This window comes from Oreochromis niloticus, linkage group LG17 (genome assembly GCF_001858045.2).
Source record: "Oreochromis niloticus isolate F11D_XX linkage group LG17, O_niloticus_UMD_NMBU, whole genome shotgun sequence".
Lineage (NCBI taxonomy): Eukaryota > Metazoa > Chordata > Actinopteri > Cichliformes > Cichlidae > Oreochromis > Oreochromis niloticus.
In genome coordinates this window covers 13,851,319-13,866,528 of record NC_031981.2, presented here as the reverse complement: position 1 = coordinate 13,866,528, position 15,210 = coordinate 13,851,319, and the positions used below count along the sequence as shown (strand labels likewise).

Here is a 15,210-nt window from a genome sequence, read left to right as displayed (position 1 = left end):
AGGTGTTGTCTTCAGAACTGCCTTGATTCTTTGTGGCATAGAGTCAACAAGGTGCTGGAAACATTCCTCAGAGATTTTGGTCCATGTTGTCATGATCGCATCACACAGCTGTTGCTGATTTTTTTTTTTTTTTGACTGTACATCCATGATCTGTTCCAAAGGTGCTCTTTTGGTTTGAGATCTGGGGACTGTGGAGCTCATTTGAGTACAGTGAACTCATTGTCATTTTCATGAAACCAGTTTGAGATGACCTGTGCTTTGTGATGTAGTCATAAAGGGAACAATACTCAGGTTGACTTTGCAGTTTGATTTGCACCAAGACCGGCCTGTCTGACGCAAACAAACACACCACGTTCAAAGTCACTGACATCACCTTTATTCCCCATTCTGAAGCTCTTGTTTGAATTTTAGTAGGCCATCGTGATCTTTTGCATGCCAAAGTGCAGTGAGTTGCTACCATGCGATTAGTTGATGTTAATGAGTTGAATTCTAAAGTTTTTGCTAAGTGTAAATATTAATCAGATATTGCAAATGATTTCAAAATCTCTGAAGATTTATATAATAGGAGTGAAAACAAATGAAAATGCTTATTTTGTTTTAGCCTTTTTTCTTGCCAAGACATTTACGTTCACTAAGCCATTTTCGTTCACTGAGGTCAAGTTGCGGTTTCGATTGGGAATCGAGAAACATGCTGAACACTTCCTTCTCTAAGTACTTGCATGTCTTTTTGACAGTTGGTCATTGCAAAACACTGACGTCAAACTCAAAGCAGTGCAGCTTTACGCTCTGCGTCATGTTTGCACACTGCAATAATGAGACATGCTGTGATCCTTAAAACCTTGTAGTCTAGCTGCCTTTGAAAACAGAATTGGTAAAGAATTGATAAAGATTTTCCCCTTTAGATAATAATATCATTATCCCTCTGTAGTTGCAGTGTAGCTGATTGAGCAGGGTATTTCACACAAACATCACCCCAGAGATGTTTTCCAGTTCCTGTTGGGGAATCCCGAGACACTCTTGGAAAGCCAGTCTTTCCAGTAAGCTTTGAGTCTCCTCCCTCCCTGCTGGAAAACCTACAAAGGAATGCACCAAAGAATCATTGTGATTAGATGCTTAAACCGCCTCATCTGCCTCCTTTTCACGGTCCAATCAGATCCATCATGATGTAGAAGCTCCTCATCCAATCCCTAATACTTAGTTAGGCCACCCCAAAACAAATACAACCAAATGCAGGACTGTAACGAAAGATTTTGATTATCAGGTCATTAATTATTTGTATTCTAGTAAATCAAATTTGGGCCATTTGTTTTTAAAAAATATTGATACGGTAAATTGCAGGTTATCATATCATATAGGTTGTCATCCAGCTAGCTAAGGCCAAGTGACTGATGCCTAATGCTTAATCATTTCTGTTAACCTTTGCTATCAGAATTTTGTGACCCAGAACAGATAAAAGAAGACGATGAGATGCGACAGACCGTGGCTTGTAGCCTTCAGATACCGTTAATGACTCCAAGCTTTAATCAAGCTCGAATTATTAAAGCCAGGCAGTAAGAGGCAATATCCTCAGGAAGGCTCTATATAATGTGAATATTGGGTAAAGATTGGAGACCACAGCGACTGATTAAGAAGAGGATCCTGTGTGTGCTGCACAAACCCACACTGCACTCCTCTGACCTGAAAGCGTATCTTTGGCATGGCTTTAAAAATATATTTTCATACTTGATGCAATATTAGGGAAGCTTTTACATTAAATTAAGTCAGATTACTGCCCTCCTTTTAATAGTGCCAGCCGATGGCTTTGAGAAACACTTTAGTGTGATTTAATGTGTGACTTGTCAAATTATCCCAGCAAGTCACATTCACCAGAAGCATCTTATTGTCCTAATTGGGCTCTAATTACATCCAGCGCCTGGTTATCTGTTGAGGAATACTGACCCTAATGAAAGGCGTTATCAGTCCAGCAGGCTCAACCCGCTCTTCTGTTTACACTGAATGGGCCAGTGAAGGATTTAGAGGGCTATTTAAAGCTCACGTTCACCATTTTTCTTGTTGAGCCAAGCAAAAAATGTAGGAACTTCCCTTTCTCTTCCCGTAAACTGCAATTCTAGGTTGCACAGGAATGCCCTGAAGATGCCGCCTCTGTTTCCTGTTTTATCCTCTTTCTGTTTGTCTCTTTGTTTCTCACTTTGTCGCCACAGTCTTTGTTGCTAAAAAAACCAAAACCAAAAATAGAGTTGGTAGTCCTCTGAGTCATTCTGGCCATCTTCCCTCAAGCTCCTCTCTTTCTGGCACTGATGTCATCAGGGTGCGCCTCAAATGCATCGTCAGAGAGTAGGAAAAACCTGTATCCATCGACCAGATCCGCAGACATAAGCATACAGAGTGGCGGGCCAAATGCCTGCTCTTGGTTTGTGGTTGTGGGGGAAGTTGCAAGATCCGCGTACTGTTGGAGACATCATTAGCTGAGTTTGAGCAAAATGACTCACAAATAGCGAAGTTATTAGCAACAGGTGTTTACTGAACAACAACAAAGTCATGCAGATGGAAAAAGAAGGATGAAAAATTTAGTGATGCATGTTGCTTAAATGTGAACCTTGAAGCAGAAGGTGAGATTAGCTTTGGGTAAGATTCTGAATGGCAGGAGAGAGGGAGACAAACATGACTGCACCAGAGCAGAAACTACAAATGGAAAGCCGAGGGGTAGATGGTACAAGAGTCACTGTAGTGCAGCCACTTTCATTTGATCACATTTTAATATTAAAAAAATATTAATTTTAAATGCTTTAAGGCTTTTAAAAGTAGCGTCAGTCTTTATGTATCTTTTGGCATGACAGCTACTAATCGTTTCAAATGGGTCATGTGAAACTGGTTAAGTTTTGCAGGAATTAGCGCTGTGCTGAGTGGTTAATTGTGTCCTTTCGAGAGGCAGATACCCCCGCCTGCAGCCATTAGCCTGCTCTAATCTCTTTATGGGCCTGGATCTGGTCCGGTGACCTGGAACCTGCTGTCTGGAATAATGGCTGAACTCTAGTGTGGAGAGATGAAAGGGAAAGATGACAGTGTGTGTGAACATAATACCCTTTACCTCTTGCTGTTGACTGGGATCTACCTGCTTAATTTAGCTTTAGTAGCCTTGATATTAGACAGCTGATTAACAGCATTTTATTTGCTCACAGTAATGATTTATTTATGGAGTTGAAAGAAGGCAAGAGGAAGCCCCGACTGAGGATGATATACCAGATAAGGTGCAAAAGAGTGAGGGGAAACTAGCTGGCTCGCTGGCTGATACTTGATCAGCAGCAGAAATGAATATTTCACTGGTCACAAGGCTAAGACGCTCGATCTCTCAAACACAAACTGTTTCTATGTGTATGCCCATGTGTGCATTGTATTGTTTGTGTTTTGCTTGTAAGAGTTTTAATTCATTTATTTTTTGGACTCATTCTGCTGTGCCGAGGCTCAGTTTGTGCTTCCACAGCTGAATAATTTACACGGATGGCGAATACGAGAAGAATCCAGTGCTGCCAGGAGAAGGTGTTGGGTGTAAAGGAACTGGATTTTGACTGACTGAATCATTACAAACATGAGCTGCCGAATCACAAAGCAGTGATCACTGGACAGAGTGTCCTGATAGTTTGGGTCCAGACAGACCATCTGAACAAAAACCAAAACCTTTTGTCTTCTTATGACTATCCAGTTTCTTAATGGTTGCATAATCATACAGCATCACTTTGGGAAAGCCGAGAGTGCAAGTTTTTGAGCTCTTCGTGACTCTCATGAGCTCTCCATGACTTTCTTTACCATTGTGACTTTAAGAAGTTGCTTTCAGGTTTTTAATTGACTCTTATACTTCTTGCTAGGCTAACCTGATTTTGGTCTCTTGTTATGTTTTTCAGCATTTACTATTGTTTTGAAAAACTGATTCAACAATCAGTTACCTGCGGATGCCGAACTCACACTATGGAAAACAGTAGTTGAAGACTGCACACGACCAAAATTATTGCAGCTATGTGCAATCGAGCGACCTTTGAAATTGATGCTACAAGGACGGCAACAAGGTCTGCGAACAAACTCAGCCAGTTGCCATCTTTGAATGTACCTTGGTGTGTGACGACGGCAAAAAAGCTGCAATAACATGGAGCAACTCTACCATCAGTCTTTTAACAGTTTGAAATTGAATGAGGTTGAGTTTTCAGTTACATGCAATCTATTTGCAATAATACGAAGATAAACTGTAATAAAATTGTGGAAATGGCAAATCTGTTGGCATCTACATGCACAGAAATTTTCACGTTAACTACTTGCATTCAGAGCAAGAACCTCATAGCTTTGAAACGGGCATTTGTTTGCCAATCTGACTCGCTCAGATTGATTCCAGCATCGTGCAAATCTGTATTTATATTTTAGATGGCAATGGTTTCCAAACCAGTCTGCCTGAGAGTGATTGCAGTTAGTCCAGGTTGGACCGTGGTCGTTTGGAGACAGGATTGCCTCTCACCAGGCGACCTGTGCAGTGGCCTCATGATTGAAAGCTGTTGCCCAGAGGTTAAGGGTGTTTTACGTGTATTCACATATCAATCTACAACTCACAAGTGAATCCACCCCTTTCTGCTGTAGTCAACCTTTCCTCAAGTATTGCTGTGCTTCTTCGTAGAGTCACATATGATGTCACATATCTATGTCTTGAGCATAGACGTACGGATTGTGTTATTTTATTAGCTTGCTTTGAATTAGGAGGTGGCTCTATCAAAACAAGTGTTTCCAGTGTTGGTTGGGTTTAGTGTTGACCTGATTTAATGGTAGCTTTGCCGTCCACACCGAATGTTATTTCAGGACGGGCACATCTGCTGACCTCACTAGAAAAATACCACTAAGTAAGCACTATGGTGGGCTGAAAAAGCAATAGATGTATTATTCTAGTGCTAAACAGTTTCAGTAATAATTTTTTTTAACCTGATCCCAACCAGGAATATTATTTATATAAAATAACTATTAACAGGAGTCTGAATGACAGTGATTCAAAACAAAATGTATTAATATTTGTTTGTGAAATTGACAATAAATACAAAGAACAATCACACCAATTACGATTTAGATCATACCACAATAACATAAGTAAGTCTGCACGTATCTTCACTGAACAGTGTTGTTATACAAATGTTAGGATAATATCGTGTTATTCAGTGGATCATGGCATTCTGGTAGAATCTATGCTCAGTTGGTTTACACTCAGTTAAACGTTTTTTTGGTTTTTATTTATTTATTTATTTATTTATTTATTTTCTGTTGTAACTCAGAAAGAAAATCTATTTCTGGTGTTTCTGTTTAATAATTTCGGTTTAATAATAATGCTATTAGTAAAGGTGTTCCACAGGGATCCAGTTTTGGACCTCATAGTATTAGCTATGACGCCCCAAACTGTGGCGGACACTTTTATGGATATGATACTGTTTTAGAAGCCACTAAAGGTTCCCTTGGTCTAGTCTTTGCAAATCTAGAGTATACTTTTTTTATTTGGCCTTCTAAAAAGCATCATTCATTGCATTTGTTAAGCTCTACTGTTGCCTTTGTTTCGGTCTTGGATAGAAAATGTGTTTTTTGTCATGAGTGCAGTTACACACTTTCGTCACAGTCTACATGCTGGTTAGCAGGATAGTAAATCACTAAATCTCCATTTTCCTGATGTTGCAGCCTTGATAATGACATGTTATTGCAGGGCGACCGGTGTGTATTGGCTGTGAAAATCTGAGCTCTGACCCACTGGAGTAGAAGAGATTAGAGAAGTAACTAGATTAAACCTTCATGTCCTGTTTATGTGTTTAAAAACAATGAGTCAGGTTTCATTTATTTATTCTTTTGTACCATTTCAAATGAATTTCAGGCCAGGATCTAATGCTTTTGTGGGGCTTTATCATGGTTTCACTGCATTCTTCAAACGTGATGCGGACCAAAATTGGGAATGTACAGGGAAGGCCATGAAGCTCTCGACGCCAAAATAAAGAATGTGAAATCAATAAAATCACAGTAGCTTTTAAAGGAGGTTGTACTGAATTGGTCTACAGAGATTTCTGCGTCAATGATCTACTCAGTGTTTGGCTACTCTGCTAACTATTAACCAATACTCAAACTGTGAATGGAAGCAGAAAACACTTAGGTCATGGACATCAAGTTTGTGTGATTAAGTGTCTTTACTTTGTGTAAAAGCAAACAGGGACTCACTGATTCAATACAGCATACAGCATGGCAAAGAGGTTATAAAAATCACTGCCAAATACTTATAAATGTGCACCTTATTGTATGAGACTATGAGGCCTGGGTACACTTTGTCCAGTGTTAATTACACATATTACTGTGTTAGACTGACCCCTGTTCTTTTTCAGCATCTGTTTATGAGCTTATCATCAGTAGATTGAGCAGTGTATAAGCAATACAAATACAGCTTCAGTTAAGTAGAAAACACCTTTTCCAGACACTAGCTTTGGTTTTATGATGTATATCTTTCCATTCCTGTTCCTGGGATGTTAAACTCAACCTTAAATTATGGGCTTTTTTAGTGTTTCTAAGTATAATTTATTCTGTATTTAAAACTGTTTTTAAAACCACAAGCTTGTGTGTGTGTGTGTCTGTGTCTGTGTGTTGCAATCGACATCCAATACACCGTAAGCACTACTCTTGGGATTTGCTTGGCTGGCCTGTCGGTTTGTTTACAGCCTGTTTCTATAAATATATCTGGACTCAAAGCTGGACTCTTCTCTTCTGCGTCCCGTAGGTTTGCTAAGAACCTGTCGCCAGACAAAATCAACCTGAGCACACTGAAAGGGGAGGGCCAGCTCACCAACCTGGAGCTCGATGAGGAGGTGCTCCAGAGCCTGCTGGACCTGCCCACCTGGCTGGCCATCAATCGTGTGGAATGCAACAAGGCTGCCATCAGGGTGAGACTCAGGGTTGTTCAATTTGTCACCTATTTACTGGAAATGATGACTCTTAGGGAAGAGCTTTGGCTTCAGATTGAAACAACCCTTACGCTTTTATAGAGAACATTAGGACTGGGAACACTGGGTTTGGGGAAATTAGATTTGATTTGTAAAATGAGACATGGGTTATGATGCTGGTTCCAGTGGTGCTTTTTTAATAAGTCATATTTAAATAGATGTGCAAAGCAGATTTTGCACTCAAGTCAAGGATACCTAGAATACTCCATAAACACACTCTGTGTATATACAAACAGTGTGCCTTAAAAACATGTCATACCAGTGTTGAAGGCACACTGGTAACCTCTAGTGACTCTTTGCACTACATAAGCACTCTCTGCTGGAGCTGTCTGACACTCTGGTCATGATGATCAGCCAAGTATCATGACTGAGAGCAGCCTCTGACACACCCTGGAAACGGTGAATGGAGCTGTATAATTTTCTTCATGACTGGACTTTTATTCAGGCCAAGGTCCATTTTCCACCTCTGCCTTTCCTCCCCCACCCGACTACCTTCTCCTCTTATCCTCACAAAGCCGAACCCTCAGCTCATAGCATAATTTTTCAAGCCTTTTCTTCATGTTTTGATTCGCTTTAAGGTTGCCACTTTAATGTCTGATCAGCTGTAAATGCAATGTACCGATGTTCCCTTGTCTTTACACTAAAAGTCACATCAGTTATGGTCAGTGTAAGGGGAATATGATTTCTGAGTGAACAATGGAGCTGGTGAATTGAAACCTTCACTACAGCCTTAACATAGCTCACTGGGTATTTTTGCGTTTGCTATTAAACTGGCTTTTTAAATAAAACAGAAAGCAGATTCATATCTCACTTCCTCACTTGTTAGATCCCCATCTGTTCTTTGCATCTTCCTGTTACGGGGACAGTAAGCCTCACACATTCACCTCTTCCCTTTAAAAGGCCGCAATACACAAATTAGAGTAAATATAGGTTGCTTCATTGAATGGTCCTGTTGAGTAAAGTTACACAATCGATATCTAGATGGGCAAAGACTCATTTGTAACTTCACATACTGTAGTAGATGTTTCTGCCTCAGTGGCTTAAAAGATGAGCTACCACCCCCTGATGTCTTTGTGAAAACCAGAGGGAAGGCAAATGAAATGGATTTAATTGAATTAGAGGCACAAATCCCGAGCATTTCCCATTACTTGATTTATGACGTCTCCCAAAAAGGAGTCGCTCTGTGACAAAAAAAAAACAAAAAACCCTGAAACCGAACATAAGCATTTAATCTCTTTTGCTATATTTTGCTCCTTTTTCTCTTTTTACTGAATTTGACTTGAATCAGGAGGCTACATGTCGAGGATTAATGGCGCTCTGGAGATGGATGAATGAGCTGCCAGTCAGTCTATGCTACTCACTGATTACGTTTTTGTCCTTTCTACTCTGCTCGCTGTTTTAACTTCAGTTTAGTTGTATTTAATTGGATTTGTACATCCTGTTGATTGAAATTGCGTTTTTCATTTCAGTGAACCAAAAATCTGAATGAGTGACGTAAAGATTAGAGTTCTGTGTAGCATGCAATCCTGCAAAGCTGACACGCTGCTCTGCTTTCACCCACAGATACCATGGACCAAGTTGAAGACTCACCCGATCTCTTTGGTAAGTTGATGTGCCACTTTTGTTTTTTTTACACAATCTTGTTGTGATTAAAATCAATAAGTGAATGTCCAGGATATATGATACACTTTATTAGAAGGAAATGGCAAACAAAATGTGTTAGTAAGCTTCCTAAAGCACTGCTGAAGCTTTCCTTTGACGCACTTGAGCATATGACGTACGAGAGCCTCTAGTTCCCGTCTTGAGCCTGTTTTATCTTCAGTATGCGGTTAATTGGCCTTCATGTTGGTGCTGAACTTTTCCGAAAGCTCGTTTATGTCTGTTCCACTGGCTGCCAGTGTTTCTCTGACCTCCGCCTCAATGAGCAGGCCACAGGTGTCGGGTTTATAGACTCCCAGTCTCCAGGTAGCTTCAATTCCCAGAACACGGGCCGCTGAAAACCAGCAACAAGAACACACAGTACACCTGCCTACACAAAACCTTTAGACGCCTTCAGCTCTGGGCGTTGTGACCTTTTTGGTCTCTAGGAAACATTTTTGTGTTTTCTATTGTGCATTTCCTCTTCATGGTTCATTAGTTTTAGTGTTAATTTGAGCTTTTTCATATCATACTATGTTTGTTTTTTGTCAGGGGCGAGATTTAACACATTCAGGTCTGGCATCAAAGTACGAAAACAGCACTTCATTCACATCTCTGTCCTGATAAAATACACACCACTGCTTCCTGATGATTGTTTGGTTGGCAAATTTTAATACGTTGACAAAGACTATATGAAAGTAAGGCTGTTTGCTTATTTTGCATATTTTAGCTCATGCAGCCAGAGGACTGTTGGGCTCATGGTTAAGCTTACCAAACCTTTATCACAGAATCACTCAGCCTATAGTGCTGCTCAAAATTTAACTAAACTGAAATAAACGACCACCTAATGGTCTTCACTCAAAACATGCTCAATTTTGTCATATGTCTTTCTCAATGGATTTTCATTCTCATTAGATTGTGCAGTACAACCAATTAGTGATAAGACGTGACAAGACAACCAATATACTTCTGAACTGTGTTTGATAATGAGCCGGATGAGCTACTATGTCTATGATATTCTCGTCTTTGACTTGCCTGTTCTTTCAGACTTTGGATAAAGTGGTGATGGAGATGAGTACCTGCGATGAGCCTCGTCCACCCAATGGCCCGTCTCCCATTGCAACAGCATCAGGACAGAGGTGGGCTCTTTGGTTCTTTCTGTTATGCTCATTGGGATGAGTTGGCTGAGCAGTGTAGGCAGCAATGAAGTGCTTTCAAACTGTTCAACAGTCCAGTTTTTGTTTGTTTTATTTTTGCCTTTTCAATGTAAATGAAGGTACCATACACACAGTGCTGACCAGTAATGCCAAAAAAGTATCAAAACTAATTAAAAATAGATATTTTTAAAATGATTTTTTAACTCAAAACAGTTCTGTTGTGTCACCATACACCACCATAAATGACTCTGAGGGGCAGCTGAACCCTCCCTCTCTAGCAAATATTAATTACTCAACCTCTAGTATAAAAAAGGGTCATTTTTATAAGTTAACAATGGGATGGGAGTTTATTTCTGATCATAAAAGTCACAAATCAAAGTTCAGAGATAAGACTAATATTTACTTTGCCTGTTGTACAGCTATGAGCGATCAATAAAGCTTATCTTTAAAAATTAATGAATAGAAAGCATGGGGGTTATTTAGATAATGTGTTTGTTTGTACAAAGATGCAAATGACTGACAGGCTACTAATGATCTATTGCCCCCCCCCTCCCTCTTTCTCTGTCCATCTTACAGTGAATATGGTTTTGCTGAGAAGGTGGTAGAGGGCATATCCTTATCAATCAACTCCATTATCATCCGGATCAGTGCCAAGGCCTTTAACGCCTCTTTTGAGCTCTCCCAGCTGCAGGTTTACAGCGTCAACACCAGCTGGAGTATCAGTGACCTGCGATTTACTCGCATTCAGGACCCCCAGAGAGGAGAGGTCGGTATTTGTTAGTTTTAAACAAAATAAGGGTAGTTTGACACACAACGTTCTCATTTACCTCCCTTTTTTGTTTCGCTCAGATTCTGACATTTAAAGAGATCAGCTGGCAGATGATCCGAATCGAGGCCGACGCCATCCAGAGCGCCGAGCACGAGATGTTGAGCGCCCCCATCCGCCTCATCACCAACCAGTCCAAGATCCGAGTCACTCTCAAGAGACGGGTTAGAATCTGCGCATGTGCCCTTTCAGATATTCATGCTATGACATTTGATGGCGCAGGCTTGAAACCCAGACTCTAAGCAACATCGGCCTGTCCACTGTGAACAATGACCCCTCTGTGTGGCCTCACAGGCTGCAGGGCCAATAGCAGTGCTTCATTAAACAGCTGGTGTTTATTTCAGCCAAAATGGCAACCAGTATGCAGTTTCTTCAGCACAAAGGGCATTTTAGTGTGCTGAGCAAAAGTAATTGGCCTGCTGAATTCCTATTGGACAAAAACAAAGATACAGATGCTCCTTAAACTGCAAAACCTGTATTCTGTTTGGTTTTTAAAAAATCTGATAAATGTTCTTGTCAATTCGGTGTGTTTGCTTTTGTGTCATGTTACATTCCTGGAAACTCTTGGCGAACCTCCACCTGCATATTGCTTGTTTATAGCAACTCTTCTGTGTGATTCAGATCAAAGACTGTAACGTGGTGGCCTCCAAGCTGATTCTGATCTTGGATGACCTGCTGTGGGTGCTGACAGACTCTCAGCTCAAAGCTATGGTGCAGTATGCCAAGTCCCTCAGTGAGGCTATGGAGAAGTCTGCACAGCAGAGGAAAAGCATGGCCACAGAAGACCAGGTACCAGTCGGTGACTTTTTCCACACATAGAGGACGGTTATCATATTTTCTTATGTTCTTTTCCGTGCTTTATAAACCATTATAATTATCTCTCCCTCCCCATTTTTCCATTTTTACCATTTCCTCCTCCTCTTCCTGTTCATGCTCTAATTGCGCCCTGTGTGAATGAGCCATGGTGTAATATTTAGTCCTTGTGCTTGTCAAAATCACATCTGATGCCCTATTTGTGCCAACAGTATGTCTTTCACTGTTGCTTTTTAGCATCTTTCAGTCAGTGTCCTACTTTCCTGCTTTCCACACACACACACACACACACACACACACACACACACACACACACACACACACACGCACAAAGACACAAAATGTACAGACAGCCATCGCCCACTCAAATTCACACCTTCCTATATCTCAGCAGCTTTACTGTACAGTAATGAATCTGTTTCCTGTAAATTGGTCTTATATGCCACCTGGTGGAAACACTGAGTACTTCACCGCTTTTTTATTGGACTCATCAATCTTCATGACTCACTCTTGTAGGAAATGAACTGAAAACCTCATCAGTGACAAGAATAGGATGATCTATCAGAGCATTTATAACATGGGCAAAGCGTCAACACTTAAAACGTTCTGTGTTCTCCAGGTGTCATCGCCGCCCCCTTCAGCCCAACAGGTGCGCACACAACAGGCGTCCTCGGCCGCTGACCAGAGTGCAACCATGGCCAAGCTGTTCAGCGCCTATGATGTGTGTGAGACATCGCACCATCTCCAGATCACACACCTAGACCTGCACATCTGCGACGATATCCATGCTAAGGACAAAGGTAACGCATGTGCAGCCTTACGCATTTACTTTATTAAGCACACAAATGACAAGCATGATTGTATTCAACTTAAGGTCTCTTTTGTTTTTTCCTTCTGGTGTATAGTTGTCAATAAAAGGATAACAGGTGGAGCCATGCAGCTTTCCTTCAGCTCCATTACTTTGGATTACTACCCTTTCCACAGAGCAGGTATGAATTCAGCTGTTGAGATCAGTAATATGCCAAACAAACCAAACATGGTTTACTTAAAACAAACGGAGAATTTATCTATTGTATTTCAATCTTCATAGGTGACAGCTGCGCTCACTGGATGCACTACAGCGACGCCACTAAAACGAGAGAGAGCTGGGCACGGAGCCTCCTGGATGAATTCAGGACCAACGTGGAGATGTTAAAGAGCACAGTTCGAGACCAGCAAGGCCCGAGCCACACGCACAGTTCCCCAAAGCATGGTAAAAGGACACACGCTCACACACAGGTGTAAGGTGCATTTTTGTTGTACCCACAGCACATCACCCCTGTGGGTTTTCTGTCCTCCAGTGTCCCTTAGGGACGATGTGTATGGCTCTCTAGGAAGTCAGGAAGGAGCGGGAGGAGGAGCAGTAGGGCTTAGTGAGGCACACTCCTCACTACTAGATTGGAGCCCACACGCACAGCCTCCAGCGCAGTGCTGCTGGTGCCTGGAGCCAGGTACCGCGGTGTGTTTGCGCACAGTTTGGTGCGGTGATACACACCTTTGTCTAGGCACAGAAGTTTCTCATTGGAGAACTGAGTGGTGACACTGTTTGCCGCCCTCTCTGCTGTTGTGTTTTTAGTCATTTCCTCTCGTTTTACCTTCACATACCTTCTTCTTTTCCCTCCAGGTAAGATAAACACATCTTCCAGCGCTTCCTTCAGTCCTCCTGCACCTCAGACTCCCAAGACTCAGCTCATGTCCAGCTCAATTGTTCTCAGGATGGCTGACTTCAGCATCTATCAGGTCCAGTCCTGTAGCAGACTTTTTTTCTGCAGGAAGTCACTAAGGCTGTATACATTTTCTCAACTACCTTTAATTTTCATTTTTCAGGTCTCAACAGCAGACCAGCGCCGCTCCAGCCCCAAGACCATGATCTCCTGTAATAAGAAGTCCTTGTACCTTCCATCAGAGATGCCAGCCATCCATGTAGAGTTCACAGAATACTATTTTCCTGATGGAAAAGACTACCCTAGTAAGACTTTTGTGCCTTAATACTCAAGATACATTTATTTTCTGACCTCACAAAAAATGAGTTGATCATACGCTGTGTAAATAACAATTTTTCTAAACCCGGGGCTCTGCTTCATGGGAGGTTTTCTATCTCCCATCACACTTTCGAGTCCATTTAGTCCAATCAGTGAGCTGTGGGGTTAGTCACTGACTGCTGTGTGGCTGAGAGAACATTGATTTTTCTGAATTACACTCAGTGCTCTGGATGAGGGATCACCCAATTAATTCATTTATGGATTTCTCACAAGCTCTATTAGGACACATTATGAAAGCCACTAAAGGTTTTTTACTTTTCTGACTTTGAGTGTGCAGCCAAGAAACTAACATTTAGCAAATTAAGTACCATTCCTTCCTTCCTTCTTCTTTTAAAACGTATAATGTCTTATTACTTTCTGCTACGTGTTTCTAAATATTATGTAACCTTTCCACCTTTTCCATCATGTTTCTGCTCCTCCAGTTCCGTGTCCAAACCTTTACGCTCAGCTCAATGCCCTGCAGCTGGTCCTGGATCCTCGCAGCCTGGTGTGGCTCAACCTCTTTGCCCTCGACCTCATGCAGAGTCTGGAGCAGTTCATGGAGATCTACAAGCTCACTGACTCTCAAAAACCAGACGAGCATGTTGACATCAGGGTTGACGGCCTCATGCTGAAGGTAAGAAGGACTGCAGAGACATATGCCATTTCCTGGTTTGAAGCTTGGACTGTATTTTCTTGGATTCATGCCTTTTTAAAAAAAAAATTATTATTATTTCTCCACTAGCTCGTGATTCCCACTGATCAGGACTCTTCTTCGCCTGCTGACCTGCCTCGCTCCATCTCAATTCAGACTTCAGAAATGGCAGCCACTAATACCCGACACCCGGCCAACTGCACGCGATCCCACCTTGAGGCCCTTCTGCAGGCCTTTGAAGAGGAACCCTTCTTCTCTTCATCTTTTTCCTCTTTCCCTCGCTCCTCATCCTCTTTACCCATCCTCCATCCCGTCTTCCAGCGCCACGCTCACGAACAGGACACAAAGTTGCACGACATTTATCGGGGCCTGGTGGTGCCCACGATGGGCACGGACGCCCTCAAGATGCCTGCTGCCACTGACTTTTGGGCACTGCACTTTGCCCAGTTTTGGGTGGACTATGAAGGAACCCGCGGAGGTAAAGGGCGGCCGCAGCCCTTTGTGGACTCCTTCCCTCTAACTGTGTGGGCGTGTCAGCCAGCAAAGCTCGTCCAGCATCAGGAGAAGCTGAGGAGTGCTGCTGGACCAGGACTGTCCAGAAGCTCGTCAGCGGAGGCTGTTGCACGTTTACAGAGGAAGCGATTATTAAAGGAGTATTACAGCACTGATGCAACGACATCATCATCTCACAATAGCAATTCAGCACTGCCAGCCAGTAATGGCCTCCATAAACCCCTCTCACTAGACAGTCTGCCCTCCTCATCCTCCTCTTTGTCATCAGATAAGGATGCAGATGTGCATGTGTTGGTGCATGTGCAGAAGCATCTGAGCGCTCAGGTATTTTTTCATAAAGGCTTTCGTATCTAATTTGCTTTTTTTTTATTCAATATCTTTGATTGGTTTGAAACCTAAAAAGGAAGGAAAATCTGTACTTAATTGGTAATGGTAACAGTTCTGATCTGACCTGACTGTTCATGCTCAGGGATAAAAAGAATAAACATCACAGATTGAAAAGAGACAGGAAAGTTAAGAAGTTAAACAATAGACCTTTGATAGTTAACAACCT

The 15,210-nt window shown here is 41.9% G+C and overlaps 1 protein-coding gene across 4 annotated transcripts in view; it reads left to right on the top strand.

Moving 5' to 3' along the window:
* Positions 1–15,210, top strand: part of bltp3b (bridge-like lipid transfer protein family member 3B) — a 32,555-nt gene that overhangs the window by 3,644 nt on the left and 13,701 nt on the right. For all 4 annotated transcript variants that reach the window (XR_002056846.2, XM_025899880.1, XM_013271196.3 and 1 more), the window contains exons 2-14: positions 6,773–6,935; positions 8,559–8,597; positions 9,681–9,772; positions 10,367–10,556; positions 10,640–10,780; positions 11,238–11,405; positions 12,049–12,229; positions 12,335–12,418; positions 12,520–12,681; positions 13,093–13,208; positions 13,296–13,437; positions 13,933–14,126; positions 14,235–14,981. Coding sequence is in view for 3 of the 4 variants with exons in the window: in XM_025899880.1 (XP_025755665.1) it covers positions 6,773–6,935; positions 8,559–8,597; positions 9,681–9,772; positions 10,367–10,556; positions 10,640–10,780; positions 11,238–11,405; positions 12,049–12,229; positions 12,335–12,418; positions 12,520–12,681; positions 13,093–13,208; positions 13,296–13,437; positions 13,933–14,126; positions 14,235–14,981 (2,419 nt within the window). In the remaining variant the exon portion in view is untranslated. The remainder of the gene's footprint in view (positions 1–6,772; positions 6,936–8,558; positions 8,598–9,680; positions 9,773–10,366; positions 10,557–10,639; positions 10,781–11,237; positions 11,406–12,048; positions 12,230–12,334; positions 12,419–12,519; positions 12,682–13,092; positions 13,209–13,295; positions 13,438–13,932; positions 14,127–14,234; positions 14,982–15,210) is intronic.